This window comes from Carassius auratus, chromosome 45 (genome assembly GCF_003368295.1).
Source record: "Carassius auratus strain Wakin chromosome 45, ASM336829v1, whole genome shotgun sequence".
Lineage (NCBI taxonomy): Eukaryota > Metazoa > Chordata > Actinopteri > Cypriniformes > Cyprinidae > Carassius > Carassius auratus.
The window spans coordinates 9,709,700-9,731,163 of NC_039287.1; the positions used below are offsets into that span (position 1 = coordinate 9,709,700).

At 37.1% G+C, this 21,464-nt stretch overlaps 1 protein-coding gene across 4 annotated transcripts in view; it reads left to right on the forward strand.

Moving 5' to 3' along the window:
* Positions 1-21,464, forward strand: part of LOC113063204 (palladin-like) — a 77,679-nt gene that overhangs the window by 48,187 nt on the left and 8,028 nt on the right. For 3 of the 4 annotated variants that reach the window (XM_026233428.1, XM_026233430.1, XM_026233432.1), the window contains 6 exons: positions 14,301-14,924; positions 16,635-16,773; positions 17,560-17,661; positions 18,166-18,204; positions 19,919-20,137; positions 20,677-20,826. In XM_026233428.1, the coding sequence (XP_026089213.1) occupies positions 14,301-14,924; positions 16,635-16,773; positions 17,560-17,661; positions 18,166-18,204; positions 19,919-20,137; positions 20,677-20,826 (1,273 nt within the window). The remainder of the gene's footprint in view (positions 1-14,300; positions 14,925-16,634; positions 16,774-17,559; positions 17,662-18,165; positions 18,205-19,918; positions 20,138-20,676; positions 20,827-21,464) is intronic. The other variant, XM_026233431.1, reaches the window with a different exon arrangement.

Here is a 21,464-nt window from a genome sequence, read left to right on the forward strand (position 1 = left end):
CGAAATGTTAATGGAGCACCAAATCAACATTTTGATTACAAAAGGATCACAGAGTAATAGCTTCTGAAAATTCACCTTTGCCATTACAAGAATAGATTATTAAATTACATTTGAAAATAATTGTTTTTATATTAATGTTTTTTAATGTCAACAATGTGACACAATTGCTGTTTTTACTGTATTTTTTTAAACTAACCTTTTGAATGGACATTTATTCATTTAATTGTAGAATATAAAACAAATATCTTTTTATCAATAGTTTTTTTTTTTTTTACTAATTGATTGATTGATAATTCATTTTATAAAATTACCACTGAATTTAATAGCCATTGATCACCATGTAATACATATATTTTTATATACAATCATTTATAATTACTATTATTTTTGGTGGAAATTGCTTTCATAATCCACTCAATTCAAATATTTTCAAAAATATTCAAAGGTTCATATTTGCAGTTTGAATCAGCGTAATGCTTTTGCTATACACAATCTCTAAAAACAATAATTCTTTTGCTCCAATTATGGAGTTGTTTTGAGATTTGAGAAATGTAAGAAGTAATACTCTTACGTCATGTTGTTCTTATGAGATTTGAGATCAAACATCTGTGAAAGTGAATCATTTTTAGCTTTAACTTTATTTTTTGTACCATGTTTTAGTGACGTATGAAGGGTGAGGTGAGGGGTAGAGCAGATCCTTTTAAATTCTTCCAGGAAGTAAAAGCTGTTGTCTCCTGTCAGAGTCAGCCAGTCAGACAGTAATCCTTCACTTCCCGTGACAAAAGGACCAGCTTGTGATGTATAAATGCACCATATTGACTCAGAGGTCATGACTCGATGAACCAGAATTCCACACCCCACTTCATCAGATGTCTGTGAGCCAGACGGACGCAAAATGTCTCCTAGGAAGCCTCTTTGAAGTAAATGATGCAATAATTTATCTCCTTATTCATTATGTGTTTATATTGTAACGATTACTCACCATAACAGTGAGGATTTTTGTTTATTCAGGATTAGTGGATTGCCATGGTGGCAGAAGTAGATGAGAGAAAGACAGACAGAGATAAAGAGTGAGACAGAGAGGATAACAGATGAGAAAGGAAGTCTTTAATCCTCGCTGAAGTGCTTGTATTGCTATCTTCATGCCGACTGCATTGCTGCCATACCGCACCGCCTGCCACAAACCTCCATGAGCCGCAGCGGGGTTGTTGTCATGGACACTAGAGACAACTGCAGCAAACTGAGGGTTGTTCTCAAACAATCCGGTCGCATTTCAGTGAGCTCTCTTATTCTCGACCGCAACCACACCAGATTTCTCTCAAATGAATGGGGCTTTTAGTTTCAGATTTTACAGTGCTGATGTGGTTATTGTGGTAGTACGTCTGTTTTATTCTGATCAGTTTAGTTCCAGTGAAGGAGGTCTAATAGCCTGAAAGACCTAACTTCATTTCCCAGTCAGTGGTAGTAGCTCTGAATTTCATAATTTCAGTCAGGTTCTCCAGTCAGTTTTACAATTTAAATCATCATGGTAGTGAACACAGATAAAGCTTTAGCACTGAGGTCACGGTGTACTGCTAAAACCATGCTAGCGCTGGTCAGCCGGTTGCATTTCTGTTGAGTGACTAAGCGCTGTTTCTCAAAGCTGCTTTGTTTATAAGGTGTTGCTTGTAAAAACCAAATGTGTATTAACAATCATTTTCTTGCACAGGCGTTGTGTGTGGTTTAGAAGCACATCCAAATAAAACCAGCATATAGTGATGCTTTATACAAGAAAAATCCATTTAAATGCTACAAAAAAATGGTTTATTGCGGACGATTTTGTTGAGCGACACAGATCCCCAAACATTTTCCTGAAATTCTTGCACCATGCAGATAAAATGCACAAATAGGTTTTTCTTGGACTTGTGAGCCTCATTTTTTTAATTAACCCAGAGTTTCCACTGTGGACTGTGACTTTTATTTAGTGTTTATTTATATATGACCATTGAGACTCATAAAAATAGTGTAGATAATTGCTAATTGGCAAGGTAGGTAATTACTTTAGCAAGTAGCCTGAAAGTAGGTACAATACTGTTGAGGTTGTAAATATTTTTAGAAAGAAGGAATAAGTCTCTTATGCTTATCAAGGCTGCATTTATTGGTTAAAAAATACAGTAAAAAACTGTAATTTGTAAAATATTATTAATGAATTCATTTTATTAAATGTGTGTAAAGTATAATTATTCTTGTGCTGATTCATCAAAGCTGAATTTTAAGCGTCTTCAGTGTCACATGATTTATTGCTCAAGAAACATTTCTTATTGTTATCAATGATGAAAACTGATAATATTTTTTTTATGGAAACCATGTTACTCATTTTATTTAATTTTTGTCAGTATACTTCGATGAATAAAAAGTTCAGAAGAACAACATTTATTCTTTTGTTACATACACTTTAGTCTATAGTGTTGCTTTGATCATTTCAATACACCCTTTTAAAACAAGTGTGGTCTGAAAGTAGTTATTGATGATGCTTATATGTGGTTATATAAATAAAATACACATTTTAATTACCCCAGCATGAAAAATTTAAACAAATTTATCATAGTTAACTTGCAAAAACATTAGCTTGTTTGACCAGTTCTGCCAGTTTACTGTAGAATGATTGAGCAGCACAGTGTGGCCAAGAAGTGCAGAGTGAAGACTACGTGCAGTCCTTATAAGGAGACGGGGGATGTGGGATTGGCTGGGGGATCGGAGACTCGGTGCCGTATTGGCTAGTGGTGTAAAAGTGACCACTGGGAACAGAGCAGCTTTCCAAATATGGAAGAGAGAGTCCAGAACAGGCCACCATCTAAATAAAAAATAAATAAAAAAATACTGGAGAAAGAGAAAAAAAGTGAAAGAGAGAAGCAAAAGTGGTTTAAGAGTCAAAAAACTAGTCATTTAGAAATTATGAAATAGTTCAGATGCTGGTTATGGAATACAGAATGATAGTTCACATTCATAGATTAAAGGCCATATTTATAGAGGTTTGATTTAAAACGGAATACTTTCAGTTAGGTACAGTTTACCCAAAGAAGAAAATCCAATTACTCACCCTCATGTAATTCCAGAACTGTATGACTGACTTTTTGCAGAACACAAAAGATATATATTTTTTTATCAGAGTGGTCCAAAACAACATTAGAACTCATTGAGTTTCAGTGTATGGACAAATCTTTTTTTCTATTTTCATTTTTGGATGAACCATACCTTAAGTGTATGACTGCTCGAGAATGGGGGTGATATTGTAATGAGGGAGCGGTGCACTTGTGTGGAGACAGGATAGAAAATTAGAGTCTTAACTGATGGCCTGGCCAAGAGCTTAAAGGTCTTTGTCTGGACAGTAGACAGAAATATTTGGTATATGAGACACTGATAGTATTTGTGAGAAAGAGACCCACTATCTATGACACATTCTCACAGTCTCTGGCACTCTGGGAATTGCATTGTTTACAGATTTGCAGATAATTGTTTGGTTATTTAGGAATACTGTGGGCAGCCTGACTGTTAAAGGTGAAGTGTGTAAGATGAAAAAATACTTAAAGCGATGGTTCACTAAATTTTAAAATCCATTATATTAAAATTCATTTACATTCCCTCATGCCATTCTAAACCTCTTTGACTTTCTTTCCTCTGTGGAACATAAAATATATTTTAATGACTCAGTGGTTTTTGTCCATGCATCGACTGGAAATGAATCAGCACCAGAACAATTTGGTTACCACATTCCCCAAAATCTTTTTACATGGGGTAAACTATCACTTTAGGTATTTCTGTAATTTTAAATAATTTTCAGTCATACAGTATAGTACGTTCAGTTATATAAAAGTTTATACATTTATCAATGTGTTTTGAACTGAGTCAGATCTGAATATGTCCTATTGGGCTTTCAGTGTAAAAAGATATTAACAACTTTAAAAATGAGTGTATTTTTTTATTTTTATTGCTTGATGGCTATTGTAGTAACTGACACCAGCAGATATCAGCTTGCTATTTACTGGCTGTTATGAGTCAGTCCTGAGGATAGCATGAGCTCTAAACAGAGCGTTCCTCTCTGCCAGCTGTAGGAGCGACTCATGGAGGCGACTCATCTGTACCCCGACACAAACACACACGAGGGCCAGGAGAGGAACATAGAAGAATACAGAATACTACTTAAAACAGACATTAGACACCCAGAGAGAAATGATAACTGTACACCTACTCCCATTAGTCTAAAATAAGTCTGAATGTGTTCACACATACACAAATAAAACAACAGATCACAATTGTCAAGAACAGAAAATGAACTGATGGGATAAAGAGGCTGGAAAATAGTCCAGAATGTTTTATCTAAGGCAGATGTAGAAATTGTCAGTAATCTGTGTCTAGTAAAAAAAATATACAGATTTATCTGAATAAACAATCTCAGATTAAAACATTCTTTTGAAATTTAAACAAAGAGAATGACTGATGGGAAAAAGTAAGCCTTGTAGATAATCTAAGATTAAAAAACAACAACAGTAATTACAAGGTTTTAGATAGTGTTCTTGTTCCCTTTCGAATGTTCACTCTCGTTATGTATGGGAAAACTCTTTTTTTTTCATACATAATGCTTGTTCCCTTATCTCAGGGAACTGAGGTTACGTCAAGTAACCAACAGCATTCTTTACTCTAACTTTAATTTTAAGTGTAAAACAAAAATAACATGTGAAATTGTAATATTTAATTTGAATCTTAACAGTGCATGTTCAGTTTACATGCTTTAGAGGATTCTTTTAAAACAAACTTCTATCATTTCCAAGAGCGAGATGTTATCTAAGGTTTAGATTTGAAGGTTTAAACAGTGAAGGAACAACCCAAGGCCAGCACATGGATTAGGAGTGATGTAAGTTGCTTAAATTTCACTCTTTCTGGATGTTTTATATTAAACAATCTGGATTTATTTTATTATAATGTGCTACACTGACATTCATAGTTTCTGTTTAGTTTATTATCGCTGGTTTTGTAGGCCACATTCACACAGCAGCAGAATACGGTTGTCAGTTCTGATTTTGAGTTCCTTAATACAATTACGTTCAGACACAGTACGGTTAATTACAGGCTACACACCCATACATTTTCAGGACCCACAACTGCATTATTGGAAAACACGTGCTGTGTGAACAGAACCGGACCGGCAACACTTTCACATCAAAGAGAGAGTATTGCATGTTTCCATGTGTGAATATAAAATAATACTACAATATCTGATGGATAGATTGCGGCTCGATTAATCCATAGCCACATCATAACTACGGCCCTGCTTGTATAGTACACTTGTCAATTAATTTGAGTATATTTAGATTTATTACTGATATGGTTCTCCCCTTATTGATGAACGATTATTACAAAACAACCGTGCCTAGTGTGAATATGCCCTTAAATTACAAAATAACAAATTCTCCTTTTTTATTTAATATGAAACAGCCACAAAATTGTATTTCTGTTCACGTTTGTTTTAAATTGTATTTACTGGTATTTTCCAAAATATTATTTTTTTGCATTTTTGATTAACATCCCTTAATACTGAAACTCCCCATCCTTAAGTTGTGTTGTCTAACGTTAAAGAGCTTTAAAACATGTCCTAGCTCAAATACTATATTATTATGAATAAATAAATAAAAAGAATACTATACACATTATTATAGTTTTCCATTATTTATATGTATACATTTTATAGCTGAGCTTGAATAAAGTTGAGCATGGGGACTTTTATTGTGGAAGTTTTTGAGTTGCCGGACTTTTATTGTGTCAGTGTTGCTCGAAGAGTGCAGTCAGTGAGTCAGAGCAGGCGCTAGAGCGGGACGCCGCGTCACTCAGCGCGTGTCTGCGCGTTCACTATAAAGACAAGAACAGCTGAGACAACGCCGCAGACGCAGTCCCCACACGCACACACACACTGACACACACCTGTAAGGAATTACCATCTGTACTTGCGACGGGAATAACTTTAACGAGGTGAAAAACAAGGTACACACTTTTTCTTCTATATTTAGAGTAATTTTCATGGATGAATGTAGGTAATAAGTAACTTATTTCTGTTTATTGATGCTGATATGATATGTGAGAAGAATACATGTTGAAATGTAACCACTTAACACTTAATGGTTAGTTATGGATTTTTTTTGTTGTTGTCTTTTTTTAATTTTTAGGGCAGAATGTTTTACATGGAACATAATTTAATTGGGTAAAAAGTTATGAATCAAAATGGACAAAAACAAATAATAAAAGAGAAAACAATTTGATGTGTGTGTGTGTGTGTGTGTGTGTATGTGTGTATATATATATATATATATATATATATATATATATATATATATATATATATCATACTGTGTATATATATATATACACAGTATGATAATAAAAGGAAATAGAAAATTATACTTCAAGATAAAAAGAAAGAATTAGAGTTAGTACAAGAATAGAATAAATTAAAAGATGTACAGAAATCCTCTGCTCAGTAAAAATAACTAGTCAGCATAGTTTTTCACAGGATTTTGGCAAGAAAAGTAGGTTATTCAAACTCAAAGCTTCCAAAATATTTGGAAAAGATGCTGTTAGTGGCTTTGTCTTTTGCACTTGCGTTCCAAGTTGAAATGGTTGAATGTTTAGCACTAATGTGGGTATGGGTTGGCACTTCACTCAAGGGTGCAATAACACCATTATGTGATGGTTTGCTTAGTGGAGTTTTGGTTCATAAAAGCCATTGTACTAACCGTTTTATTGCCAGCAGAGACTGGTTTGGACTCGACCTTTCTTTGTCGCTCCTTGTTTAGGGCTTATTTCTCTTCTATTCGTACCCCTCCTGTTTCTCTCTCTCTCACTTTCCCTGCTGGTAATCCCATTTGATGGTGATGGGTGATGTCTTTTCGGCCAATCCAGAGAGGAATGTTTTTAGCTAACATTCCTACAATCCAGACATATACACACTCCGTGAGAAAGAGAGAGTGAGCAAGAGGGATTCAATGAGACATTCTATGTAAAACAAAAAACAGTCTGGTTCTGTTTTATGTGCTGTGCATGCAATTAGAGAGAAACAGATGGGGGAGGGTCTGAGAGAGAGATGGTGAAAGCAAAAGAGAATAATGGACTGTGCAGGTCAAGACTTTGTGACTAAAGATAAATAGAGTGGAAGAGAATGAAACAACAATGAATGGGTCTGAAAATGAATTGCTTTGACTCTTCCTGTAACTGCCATGACTGAAGGTTTCATTCATGCTTTCCAAAGAAGTCTTTCAAACACACCTCTGACTAAATGGGCAACAAAACTGTTCTGCATGTTAAAGGTTTCAGAATGACCAATATATTGCTTCTGTGTTGGTTCTTGGTTGAGGTTTCTTTCAAAATAAATGCTTTTCTTTAGATTTTTCTGTTCATCAAAGAATCCTGAAAATAATAATAATCACGTTTTCACAATAATATTAAGAAGAAATAAGAATAAGTGACTATAGTAATGGCTTCTGAAAATTCAGTTTTATAATCACAGAAATAAATTACATTTTTAAATATATCCAAACAGACAACAGTTATTTCAAACTGTAATAATATTTAATAATTTTACTGTTTTTACTGTATTTTTGATCTGATAAATGCAGCCTTGGTAAGCAATACAAACGTCTTTCAAAAACAACTCACTGACTCCAAACCTTTAAACCTTATATTATCCTGCTGTCATCTAAAAATCACTTAAAGTTAAACTTCATAAATGCTAATAATCGAATAACAATGTTAAAAGTAATCTCTGTAATGCATATATTTCATTGTAGCATTTCAGATTAAATGGTTTTAATCATTAAAGCAATAATCTTGCAAACTTTGACAAATCCAGTGATTTTTTTTTTTACTCTAAACCATTAATTGTATCAATATCTTGTAAACAGGACTTTGTATGCAGATGCACTGACAAAAGACCCTGTGCATAATTTCAGCCAATCAGATTAGACCTTTCCAATTTGAGTAAGCGCTTTCCAGTTTTGTACTTTTCAGGTCATAGAACAGACTGTGGGTGGATAGGAGGGATGGAGATAGAAAGGATAGAGAGCTGACAGACCAAAGGAGAGAGACGGAGTCTGAGACTTGGAGAATGCAAAAAGATGAAATTAGAGTACAGAAAAAGAGAGAAGGAAAGAGAAAGCATGAAAGTGAGAGTGTGGGAGCTGGAGAAGAAAAAGAGCCTTTTTTTATTTTGGTCTGACGTCTGTATGGAAAGTTGGACATTTCCTCTTGGAGTCTGGTAATAGCGTAGAGCATGTTGAGCCGCTTGTCTTGGGTGGGAGCCTCGTTGTGAGATCAGATCTGGGTCAAAAACACGCTCAACCAGTACCAATGTAATCTGAGAAAGGGCTCAAACTTGCATTTTCAGACATTTTGTGTGCGCGTGTGTGCGCAATTGCGGTCCACTGTATGTACTCTGTTGACCTCTAGAAAAGCTAAGGGTCAAATTACTGCTGGAGATTTCCTGAAGTTTTGTTCACCGTAACATGGCAAGAGTTAAGATGATTTTCTGCTGATTAGTGGCGAGAGAATGTGTGTCCGGTTCAGTTGTGTGAGTGACAGCACTGCTATTACGTTCAGATATAATGGAAGGATCAGATGTAGTCTTCTCCTCTCAGTCTGTATGCTGTTTGATGAATAGACTGTGTGTATGAGCATCTGCAGGGAAATAGATACTAGACCAATACCACAACTGGCTGGGATACTTTTTCTTGCTGACACATGAGTCTTGTTGCAATCTAATAACTCAAAACTCTGGAGTATTGTAGGGCTGGACTGTAAAATTCCAGTTAAAAAGGACAAGATCTGTTGCTGTTTGAATGGCTGGCATGACTGCATAGAAGGGTGTATTTGGATCATGGTTAAGTGGAACCATAAAAGAAAGCTGAAGTCACTGAGTCAACAGGGTTTGGGTGGGGTTGTAATTCAGATGTTAATGTGCATTAAAGTGCATCTAAAGAGGGAAAGTTTGAAATGGTGAGTCTCATTTGGATATTATAGACTGACAAATAAATAGGCAACATATTAAACTCTGACAGTAATTGTCTCAATGTAATTTTAAAAGTTATGAATTTGTTTCAGAAGTGCTGTTTTGGGGGCTGTAGCAGCAAGGGCTTTAAGGGGATCAACTAAGACATGCAACTTTTTGGAGAGGTTTAACTTTTGAGTCAGGAACATACCATGCAAACACAGGCCCAAATTCTTTGGCTAAGGCATTGTTTGGGTCTTGAAAAACACACATAAAATGCGTTTACAAACCCCAGGAAAATAGTACTGATGAAGGAATCATGTTATTGAGTTAAACTATTGTTTAAAAGGTTTAGGTAAGATGATTTATTTTGTATGTTTTTGAAAGTCTCAGCCGTTCATCTATCCGTCCTGCAGCTGTCTCATTGATTGCCATTTTGCTAAATTACCATGTAGTCAGACAGTCTATGAATCATTTATTTCTCCGGATACTGACATGGAAGCAGTCACCTGAATCAATCATATTTCTCATCATTGAATCAGTTGGTTAACCAGAACCAATCATCCAGGGGCGTGATGATGTAGCGATGATGACATGACAGGTGTGGTTACAGTCGGATCCAGGTGTGCTGCTCTGCATTGTGTGTGTTTGTCTGCATGTTTTTCTGGAATGTCTCAGTCTCTTCCCACGTGTTTCCCGATCTCAGTTTGTATACTCTATTGGATAAACACATTTCAGCTCTAGCGCATTGTCACTTCTTCAGTAAAGGTTTGGTTACCACAGAGCAGAAAACATTTGTGCTTGGTCTGACCTCGTGTTGTAGTCAGCTGTTTTGGGATAAATCTTTTATTTGACAGGACCGTCCACTTTTATAGTCTAATTCAATTATCATGCAATAATAATACAGAATGTAGTTCATAAACTTGTTTTGCTCATTACAATTCCACTCATGCACACAGCCAAAACATTGATGATTAAACTGACTGCAAGACTTGCAGATTATTACAATAAAATCAGTCTTATGTTAGTCTACAATATAATCACTTGAGAATAAAAGATCCGAGGAGTAGATGTGAAATATTTAGAAGATACTGCAGTATGACAGTGCAAGGAGAAAAAGGGGATGAAAAGGTAATCATTAAATGTCTGGATAGAAGTTGATTGGTGGTCTAATTAAACCATAGTCTGCACACGCATCTTACAGTTATTTTGTAAAGGGCACATTTGTAAACCACTTTGAGGAAGTTTTCACTGTTTTATTGGGGCACAAATGCCACTGACAAATGTCACCACTTCAAAGCTAATGGGCACATGTCTGACCTCGAGTCATTATCATGTTTTAATGGTACAACAAATTGTAGCGTTTAATGCAGTGTGAACATCCTCAGCTCTGGGTTTTACATCATGGTGTGGAGGACAGAAAGAAAGACTAACTCAACAGCTTCCTCACATGTCTGCATATGATTCAGATACGATGCAAAAGGCTTCAGAGGAAGATAAGAACGGAAAAGTTTGTGCACTGTTTTGGTATGTTTGTTTGTGTTGGATTCTGACAAAAAGAACAAAGGGATTATATTAGAAAAGGCAATATAGACTTTAATAATAAACATATCCTTTAGGAAAAGATGAGCTTGTAACATCACTCTACTACAAACAGCTAATAGTAATGATTAAATGGCTGTTATTATCTGTTATTTTAGAAAGGTATGTATGCTGCTTTAATTACTTTTTTTATGGTTATTTGTTTTAATTTAATTAATTTTTTTAAATTAATTTTTAGATAATATCTGTAATCAGCTGAGCAATTTGCTCTGATTCAAAGCGGATGACTTTGATGGTAGTGTCTATGTGTCGTATGAAAGGTCAGGCACATCTCTGGAGTTTCTATAAAACAGTAGGAGCTGGATCTGTGCAAGTGCATTTTATAGACATGTAGCTAAATTAGACAGGAATGTGTGGAAGTGCAGGAATATGAGAGTGATTTTTGTGTCTGCTGAGGGGTCTGCTCAATCTCCACTAGTAACAAACCTTGTAATTTGGCAGAAGATTGAATGGGTTACTTCATGTAACCTTTGACAGAAGGCTGTGATTATTTAAGCTGTGCTGCTTGCTATTAGCATATGGATGCAGAACCATATTCTAAATCTCTAAATCACTCACTATGACCGAACTGACCCTGAATACAGCAGACTCGGCTGAAGTAGAGCTGTAGACTCGAAAAACACAACTGGGAATGTGGTTGGAACCGTGATCGTGTGGGCGATGTGAGTTTGAGTCACAATTGATCCCATTCCTTCCCTTCTTGTGTAGACCTGCCATAATTTTTTATATTGTTGGAGAACCTACTTTGAAACTGTACAGTAGCTTTCCAAGTCAAACTAACCTTTTGTAAAAGTACTGTAGTCAACTACACTATAAGATACTAAAAAATATCCTAAAACTACTTTGGAGCCTCCTGAGGGGAGCAATGTGTTTATTTTAAATACACAATTATCAGATGATATAATTTAATCAGATCTTGCACTTATGCATTGATGGTTTTTAATTGAGTGAATAATTATCATTAATTACTAATAGTTACCATTATACTTTATAACTCCATTCTATTACTACAAAAAACCTTTATAGCTCTGTTGATAACAACAGCTAAATAATTTATTATAAAAAGACTTTAAATGCCACAAAATCACCAAATAGTTTTTGGATCCGTTCATTAACGTGAAACTAAATTTTGAAGAATTCTTTGGACATTACAACTCTAGAGTTTAGGAGAACATGGCTTGCTGATTGATTGTCGGAAATTAAGAATGCACTGTTGTTTTTCAGCATTACTTGTTCAAGTGCCAATCTAGATGCTACTGGGCAAAAGCTGAACCCCTTGTTTGCTGCTCATTCTCATCCCTTCAGTAAATATTTAAGAAATGCACTGCACACTGAATCTGTTCACTCTGTATCCGTATATTGGGGTCTGAGATTTCGCAAATGAATGAACATAAATTTTAAGCAGGAAGGTATAGTATTTTCTGTTTGCAGACTCTGTGCCTTTTAAGGCAATCTGATTATGTCGGCACTCGCTGACCTTCCTCCATCAACCCAGGTTTATTGGTCAGGAATTCCAGAAATGCAAAAGGAAAAAATAAGTGGAGACACCTGCAAGAACTATTTTTAGAAAATGTCTTGGCTGAACATGAAGGTAGACCTTGAATGCTGGAAACTATTAATTAGGATATTAAGATTCAAAGTGGTATTTCTAAAGGGACTTGTAATGCCAGATCTCCACCAGCCACTTTCACTCAGGGGAGAAAGAGAGCAGTAAAAAAAGGATGGGGAAAAGACGGATTAGATTTGCAATTCTTGTTCTTTCTGATGTTAAAAAGAACTAATTTGAAATTGAAGTGTGAAGCAATTGAAAGAAAGCGAAGAAGAGAAATCAAGATCCAAAGACAGAAGGTAGAGAAGTGAGAGTCTAGCTGCTGGTGCTTCAGAACTCATAACAGAGCCAAAAAAGGAAAAGAGCCTTTCACCAGCTGCCAAAGTATTCCTGTAAAAGTGCTCTTTTGATGAATACTTGAAAATACAGACAGGGAAAAAGGGAAAAGGCAAGTTTTAGGTGGACATGTATGCCTTTAATGTGGTCCACATCACCATTTGTGATGCCAAAATGATTACATCATTTAATCTATTCTTTTCTTCTATGAATCCATTTATTTAATAAACTTGAACTTTAGGTTTTAGGTTAAGGCTTGGGGAAGTATTACCAACACAAACTGAATACTCCCTTACTCTTTTTCATGACCCAAACTCTGAGGATTTATCAGTTGGCTGGAGGTTGGGCTTCCACCTCCATTACAAAAAAAATGGAAAGAAGGCGGGAAAACACAGCGACTCATTAGTCAACATCTGGAAATAATTAGATTAAATGGGGTTTGGAGTGTGGCTGGCCTACCACTCCAATCCCCTTGTGAAACACACACATCGAAATTACGCATTTGATTCAAGTTTTGGGTTTCTTTAAAGAGCGACCAACAGAAAAATGTTGAATGCTGCTCTGACTGGGCCTATAGGAGAAGCATCTGGACTTGGTTATCGGTTCGTTTAAGGTTATCCATTTGTTAAGGCTCACAAAAAGTGTCTAGATGTTGGCAAAAAAAAAAAAAAAAGGCAGCGGGAGAGTGGGGCTGAGTCTGCAGAAGAAGAGCGACAAATTCCATTTCGAACAAAACTTGTCTTCCAGGGACACAAGTATTTAGATGATTGACAACTATGACTGTAGGCAGCCAATTTCTCCTGTTTAGCAGAAAAAAGGACAATTTGTATGTCCCTTGCATGTGTTGCTGTTGTTGTGTGTGGGTGAACCATGAGGCCAAACATTTGACCGATAACAATGCTCAGTCATCAGTCCACACCCATCTTCACACAACACATCACTGAGATCTCCATCTTCATGTTTACATGGTGTTGTTGACAGTAAGACAGCTTAAAATTTGCCCAAGACAGCATATCAGTCGCTTTTCAGTGGGCTTTAGTTTCCTTCCCAGAAACTCAGCACAGATACACATAGACATGCATAACCACACAAACAACAAGGCATGAAATCATCTGCCCACAAGAAGCTGTCCAGACACACTTGTATATGCTTTCTTAGATGTCCTTTATGATAACACACACTACACCACTGTAGGCTCTGGAGTTCATTTCCTCCTGTGTGATGGGCCGTCCATGATGTGAGGATGATACACTGACACTGAGAGGGCCTTATGACATCACTTGCTGAACTGTGTGTGGCTTTCCATCTCTAATAAATCATAAAGATGGAAATATATATATGTGCTATCAAACCATCTAAAGATGGTGAAGCTGGTTTTTGGAACATGTTCATTATGGGTCAGCCACCCAACTAGAAACCAGCTACTGCGGCTAATAAGCTATGTTGTTGCTCTTGCAAAAAACATAGAGGACACAAATTTCCATCAAACACAAATTTTATTAAACAGATTCAGATTAATCACATGGTGAACATCTTTTTTCTGTCAGGGGTCTTGGCAGGAATGCTGTATTGAGTAATCCGGATCGGAGCTATCAGTTTAATAATTGTGTACACACTTATATTTTGCCAAGTTTAGACCCAGCAAGCATGCTGTACAAACATTATCTTAAGATGTTGACATTAGTTCAGTTAATGTTTGTCAGGTTGTCCAATTATAGTCAGATGGATGCATTATCTGACTTTTGAAGTAAAATATGTATTTTGTGATGTTAAACAGTCCATTTGTTTAAATTTTCCTTGCAGAAACGCAGCACAACTGAAGCAACTTCAGGATCAGATCCTTCTCGAGCAGCAACAGCAGCTTCCCCCTCCTCAGGAAGTCCCGTCTCCATCTCCACCTCTCCCACCTCCTCCATCCTTCCAGGAGCTGGAGAGTAGCACCATGCAGACAAGCACCTTCAACTACGCCCGGCCCAAGCAGTTCATTGCTGCGCAGAGTCCAACAACAAGAGGGGGAACGATTGGATACAGCACGCAGTCCTCGACCTCCTCAAGCTCCAGTCCGATGTCCCCCACAACATCCCACAAACCCTTCAGCCGCGTCACACTTCCACCCTTCCAGCAGCAGCCTCCACTGTCTAAAGGAAGCAGCGTGGAGTCTCCCAGCTCGCCTTCTTTCCCGCCACCCCCTCCGCCCTTTCTCAGCTCCAGCACTTTATCCTCTCCTGCTGGCTTGCCACAAGACTTCCCTCCTCCACCTCCACCGCCCCCACCACCTGTCACGCTGAGCCCCACTCGCTCAGACACCTCCTCGCCATTCACGTCCACTCCCCAATCACCAGCTGGGTTTCTGGTGTCTTTGCTCCCAGGCACACCACCTCCACCACCAGTGAATGTGTTGGGTCTGCCCAAGGGTAATGGCACAGTGTGAGTATTCACAATCATCTGTTTAAAACACATCCCAAATGCTTTTCGAAGGTGTGCAGTCTCCTGGTTTTTAAGTCTGATGTCACACATTACCGTTTTTAGGTCCAATCGCTATATCAGGTGTCCAAAGCAAACAACAAATGGAAACAAACTCACCACTAAAAAATTATGATCCTAACCTTTATCTCCATAATAAAAATTCAGGTTCCTTGTGTCACAACTTAACAAGCTGATTCTCTATACTAAAGACAAAGCACTTAATCTTGAGCTCCAATAAAGCACTATCAAGGGCATATAGAGTGAACCCATGGACTAATAAGTAATTTGGAGTGCGGCTCTTGCTTTCCAGCTGCATGGAAAACATGTACTGTATGCATTCTTACATGGCATGTTTAGGTAGACACTGAGATCAATGAGAGCTGTTGAACCTTGAGGGTAAGGACTGTATTATAGAGATTTCCTCTCTCATTCTCAAGCCTATACAATAATGTAAAGCACGTCGGTTTAGTTGAGAATGAGTGTTTTTATAGGGATAAAAAAAAATCTGCTCACTCTCATGTAGTTTGAAACCTGTATGACCTTCTTTACTCTATTGAACATCAAAAGAGAATTTTTTTACAGAATATCTAAGATGCTAGGATATGACCAGTGACGGTCAAGTTCCAAGAAGATTAAAAACAAAACAAAACATTGATTCTTGTGTCTTGTAATGCATCGCAATGCACCAGATGAATGAGATTTAAGAGCTATGTGGTGGATAAGATTTTGAGATTTTAATGACTTCTATATTAGAAACAACATTTTTGACTTGCAAAAAGTGAAGTACTAAAATTACTAAAACTTAAATAAAATCAAAACCACGTGACGTAGCCAAATTACTAAAAATAAAACAGTAAAAATAACAAAGACAAATCCAAAATATTAATAAACACTATAGTAGTTTATAAGTAATATTAAAATAACACTGGCACAGACAACCTCTGCTCACTGTCCACTTTCATTATATGAATGGTGTTCAACATGCGTTTGTTATTCAAGAAGTGGTAAACCATGACCATTTTTTATTTAAGCTTTATTTGAAAGGTATTTAATCTGTTACATCTGACAATAATGGCCCTGGTAATGCTTCAAACAAACATACTCAACCATATCCCAAAACTGCAAATGATGCGCATGCAAGCTGAACAAGAGTTTTTCCAGAGATTGATTTGATGTTGCTCATGATTTATGATTAGGATCTTCAGTAAATATGGTCTAAAACCTGAGTTTAAAACACTCATCCAGAGTTTTTTTTTTTTTCAAAGCTACTGCTCCTATTGTCCACCTCTTCCTCTCTGTTTTCTCCATTATCTTCCACGAGTTAATTCCTCCCTGTAAAATACACAAACAGATAACAAAAATTATTCTTGCTTCCCAGTGCGTATGCAAAAGAATATGTCCCACATTATTCTTGTCAATGCCAACTTTCATATTGCACTGTATTATAAAAGCTGCGGGTCTGTTCATTTGTTTTGTGTATGTGCTTTAAACCTAGCCTCTACCTAGAAAGGTTTTATGGACAGGGAAAAATAATTCTGGTGTAACAGTTTCCCACTTGTATCTGTGTTTAAGAAATGAACCGCTACAGATTCTGTACTTAGAGAAATTCTTAGTGTGCTTTGTGTTGCTTTTGAAGTCTTTTTTCATTATTTTCTGATTGTGTTTTAACAGATCTTTGCCACGTAAGACTACACCCCGCACACCACGTATCTTCTCTGATTCAGAGATCCAGGGCTCCAAAGACGCCGTCATACAAGACCTGGAGAGAAAACTACGCTTCAAAGAGGAAAGACTTAGCAATGGACAGCAGGTGTGTGTGTGAGAGGTTTATGTTTGTATTACTAAAAAATTACAGTAACATCATTAATAGTACTACTACACTAGCTTTACTAGCATTGCCATCTTGAATTTAATGTAGTCTAATCAATAACACATGCACTCATGTTTGGGTATATTCGGTAAATATTTTTCTTTTAAAGGCATTGTTACCCCCCAAGGTGGGAAGTATATATATGTGTGTGTGTGTTTAGTGTAACTTTTCATGAAATATTGGTATGCACGATATTGGATTTTGGCCGATGCCGATATCGATATATATAGAAATTTTTCGCCTGATATATTTAAACTTTAATTTTACTGAAGAGAAATCCATGTATCTCTTCTGTACTGATTCTACCATAAATGTATTATTTTACAAATGTAGACAGACATACACATCTGAAAAACAGGTCAATTATTTCACTTGGAGAATATCGGTTTGGCTCATCGGCAGAAATATTCATATCGGCCGATACCGATGATGGTCATTTTAAGCTTTTATCGGCCAATACCGATTATCATGCATCCCTAATGAAATACAGCTGATAAACTGAGAAAATTACCTTCCACCATCAACAACTCCAACTAAAATGACCAATCGCTATAGGAGCTCTTAAATAAACCCACAATGCATAGCTAAAACCCACCACATGTTCAGCATTAACCTTGAATTTACTAGTACAGGCCACCAAATAATTCTCATGCTTTTGCGTGTGTGAGTGTGTGTTTTCTCACATACTAACCCAGGCTCTGACAGATTAATCCTGCTTGCTTTCAGAGGTTAACCTATGAGGAGAAGATGGCTCGTAGACTGCTGGGGGCTGACAATGCTGCCACAGTGTTTAACACACAACAGGTGGAGGAGGAGCCAGTTACACAGGTATAAACACACACACAGACAAAGATTCACACCTACACAACTTCTCCATTGTGTCACAGTAAACAAAGCTATTGTTTGTAATTGGCTGGTTTTTAAACATGCGTTATAAATGAAAAGCATCCGTTATGAAACCGTCCACACACTTTTTCCGATGACTACCAGTGTACGGCTAGGCTGTTGGATGTAGTTTAGAGCATTGTGGTTTGCCTGCGTGCTTGTAAATGCTTCATAATTCGGCTAATAGCTACGAGCTCCCGCATGCGCTTGCCCATATGCATTGGGTTCATTGTAAAGTGATGTCATTTTGGCGAGGAGAACGTGTCGGTGAGGTGTTTTGGAGGTGTGTGAGCAGGTAAGATCATAAAAGAAGGATCAGCAGCCCAACACAAACACACATTGCCAATAATGTGTGTGATTTGTAAACTTTCGTGCAGTAGGTGTGTAATCTGCGCAGGATGTGACCTCATCCTCAATCCCCTTGCCTGTTTTCTGATCTCTTTACAGGAATGCAGCTCAGCTGACTCAGAGTCTGTCCCTCAAAAGGTTTTCATACTCGTCTGTCTATTACAAACATCAAGCAGCAGCCTGTCTGTTCTCCATATATTTCGCTCTTCTATCAGTCTGTCTCACTGCTGTATTTCCCTTTGCTTCAGCTCATGAGATCACCCCCACTTGTTTAATTCTTTCACCCCTTTGTGTGTGGTCACCCCCATGTTTTGGCCAGTCACTACTGTTTGCGATTGTGTGTTATCTCTATCCCCTGTGTTTTCTTCTGTGTCTCCATTTATGGAATATTTGCGTCCTGATAATGCACCGCGGTAAAGTCCTTGGCGGCGATATGTGTGGTGACTACTGTACGCTCTTGAAAAATCATCAAATACAGAGATATAGACTGCAGTCTTACTAAACAACTTAGCAATGTATTCAGTGTTTGTACTGAACCAAAACTTCATTTGGAAGAAAGCACAGTTTTTGAAATAAATAAATACTTTATTTCATCATGGATACATTAAATAAGGGACGGTAGACACTTTTGCATTGATTCAAACGTTTTTTTTTTTTTATAAATATATGCTTATCTTTTAAACTTTCATCAGAATCTTGATTATTTGTCAGTTATTAGTTTCCACAAAAAACATTAAGCAAAATTGAACTGTTTTTAACATTAATAATCATAATATATGTTTCTTTTACACCAAATTCTGAAGGATCATGTGACACTGAAGACTAATGGCTGTTCAAAATTCAGCTTTGCTAATTACATTTTAAAATATACTTATTTATTTTAAATTCATAATATTGCTGTTTTACTGTATTTTGGATTTAAATAAATCCAGCCTGTAAATACAGGTACAGATAAATGCTTTTTCAAAAACAAAACAAAAAATTGCCTACCCCAGATATGTTTATCTCAACTAAAATTTTTATAAATAAAATGTCATCCACATATTTCAGCATACTGTAGCTGTTGTAACAAATTTCTAGTGCTGGGGTTTATTTTGTGATAATGACACAGATACTTGCCAAAATCTTAAATGGACATGAAATAGAACAGGAGTTGAAATTATTTTATGTAAAAAGAAACTTAAATCTAGATTTCATGAAAATAATACAGTAATTTCCTTGGCCCGCAGTCAATCATCCAGTTTAGCAATCATTATACAAATAGATTTGGCCACCGAAATCAACATCATATGAAAAAATGTGGGGAAAAAAACTGTGCTGGGTGCCCAACATCATCATGTGTCTTGTTATTGCTAACTGATCAGAGACCGCATGCGTCTGCTTCGCACATTTCCTACCCTCGAGTAGAGACATTAAAATGCACATGCTTCTCTTCCACTGAACCGTGGGAAGTGGAGATGCTGTTAATGTTGTGCCATAAATTTAAAGTATGCTTGGCGTTGAACACACGTCCTTGGGCAAATAGCGGTTGTCTGTGTGTTTTCATAGAAAATGTGCATGCGTGCGTGCTTTTGGGAGGATGTGGCTGGATGTGCAGGAGAACAAGATGGAAAGGGTGCGTTCGTTGTCTACAGATATAGTTGTGATGGTGTGTGTTTTTCTTGCTGCAGCTGTGTCTTAAACCTGCAATTATTGTAGTGATGTGTCATCAGCACACACTTTTCTCCAGATGTTCCCTCTGCCTGCAGAGTGAAATAAAAGGAAACGGAAGACTAGAAACGGGCATGATGAAAGAGCATGAGAATGAGGAGAAGGTCATAAGTCAAAACCTTTGTGTTTGTTCGTGTGACAGGAGTATAAAGTGTCCAGCTTCGAGCAGCGGTTGATCAGCGAGATTGAGTTCCGTCTGGAGCGCTCACCTGTGGAGGAATCTGACGATGATGTTCAGCATGATGAAGACACACTCGCGGAGGTTGCACCATTCTTCGACCAGAAGCTCAGGCATTACAAAGTCTTCGAGGGAATGCCTGTGACCTTCAGCTGCAAGGTCATCGGAGACCCAAAGCCAAAGGTGAGAGGTCATCACCTATGCAGTTTAGCATATTTACGTTCATGTTGCTTGTAAGCAGATTCTTGTCAGAGACTTCCATGAAAGTACGCTTCACAAGACATTAATTAATGGAGTGGAGTTGTGTGGACAACTTGTGAATTATTGTGATGCTCTTATCAGCTGTTAAACATAAGTTACTTAGTTTATTTTTTATTTTTATAATGTAGTTTTTATTACAGTTTGTGGTTTTATACTGCATATTATTGTGGAGATACAGTTCACAGTATAGAGGACATTTTGTTGTTCTAAGGAATTGTAGGCGAGGTGACTGGAATGATTGCTGGTTTATCATCTGTGACTAGGCTGGTTTCATCAGAAGCTCTGCTCTGCTTCACTTCTGAGATCTCTGCCATATATGGCTGTCTCGCTTTCATTGTGTGACTCTCTCGGACTACCATGAGACCACAGTAATGACTGTGTGATGACAGCGGACTTAAAAAGAAACAACTGTACAAGCTTTGGGGTGTTGTATAACCATGTATATATCTGTGTGTTTGAAGGTGTACTGGTTTAAGGATGGAAAGCAGATCTCAAAGCGCAGTGAACACTACCGTATCAGTCGTGATCCGGATGGCACATGCTCCCTGCACACAGCGGCTGCCTCGCTAGATGATGATGGGAACTACACCGTTATGGCAGGCAACCCAGCGGTGAGATATAATGTAACAATATAATAAACACGGCATGATTATATTGTCATAGTTAAACATTTTTATGTTGAAAGGTATAAATCAGTTTGGTCTTGTTTAATTTTAGAAGAATGCAAAGATAAGTTGTGCAACCTAAAGTTAATTATTATTATTATACACCGTTTTGGTTTGTTTGGGTTGGTTTTGTTTTATTTTAGTTTTGTTTGGAAATTTTATTTTTGGAATACAGATGGGAACAGTGGATTCAAATGAATCGATTCTCCGTAGTCTTACACATGAGACACAAAATTCCCTAAAAGAAAACATGCATTTCTCAGAAAATTGAATACACTGAATACAGAAACACTGGATGTGTTTGACAATCAGTCTCATTTGATTGTTATTTTTATTTCACATTCATGAACACATTCACATATACACACTTTCTCAAGTGGCTAGTCAGCATGACCAGTGTTGTGGTGGAGATGGATAAACATCGGTAGTCAGGAGGGAGTGACTGAGCAGAAGCAGCAAAATTACTAAAGCCTTTGGAAGGGTCAGAAGTTCAAACACATTAGACACATTCCAGCTTAAATCGACCACAAAATAGTTGTGTGTCATGCATGTCACTTTTCTTTTGTTGTCTTCTCCCTAAGAAA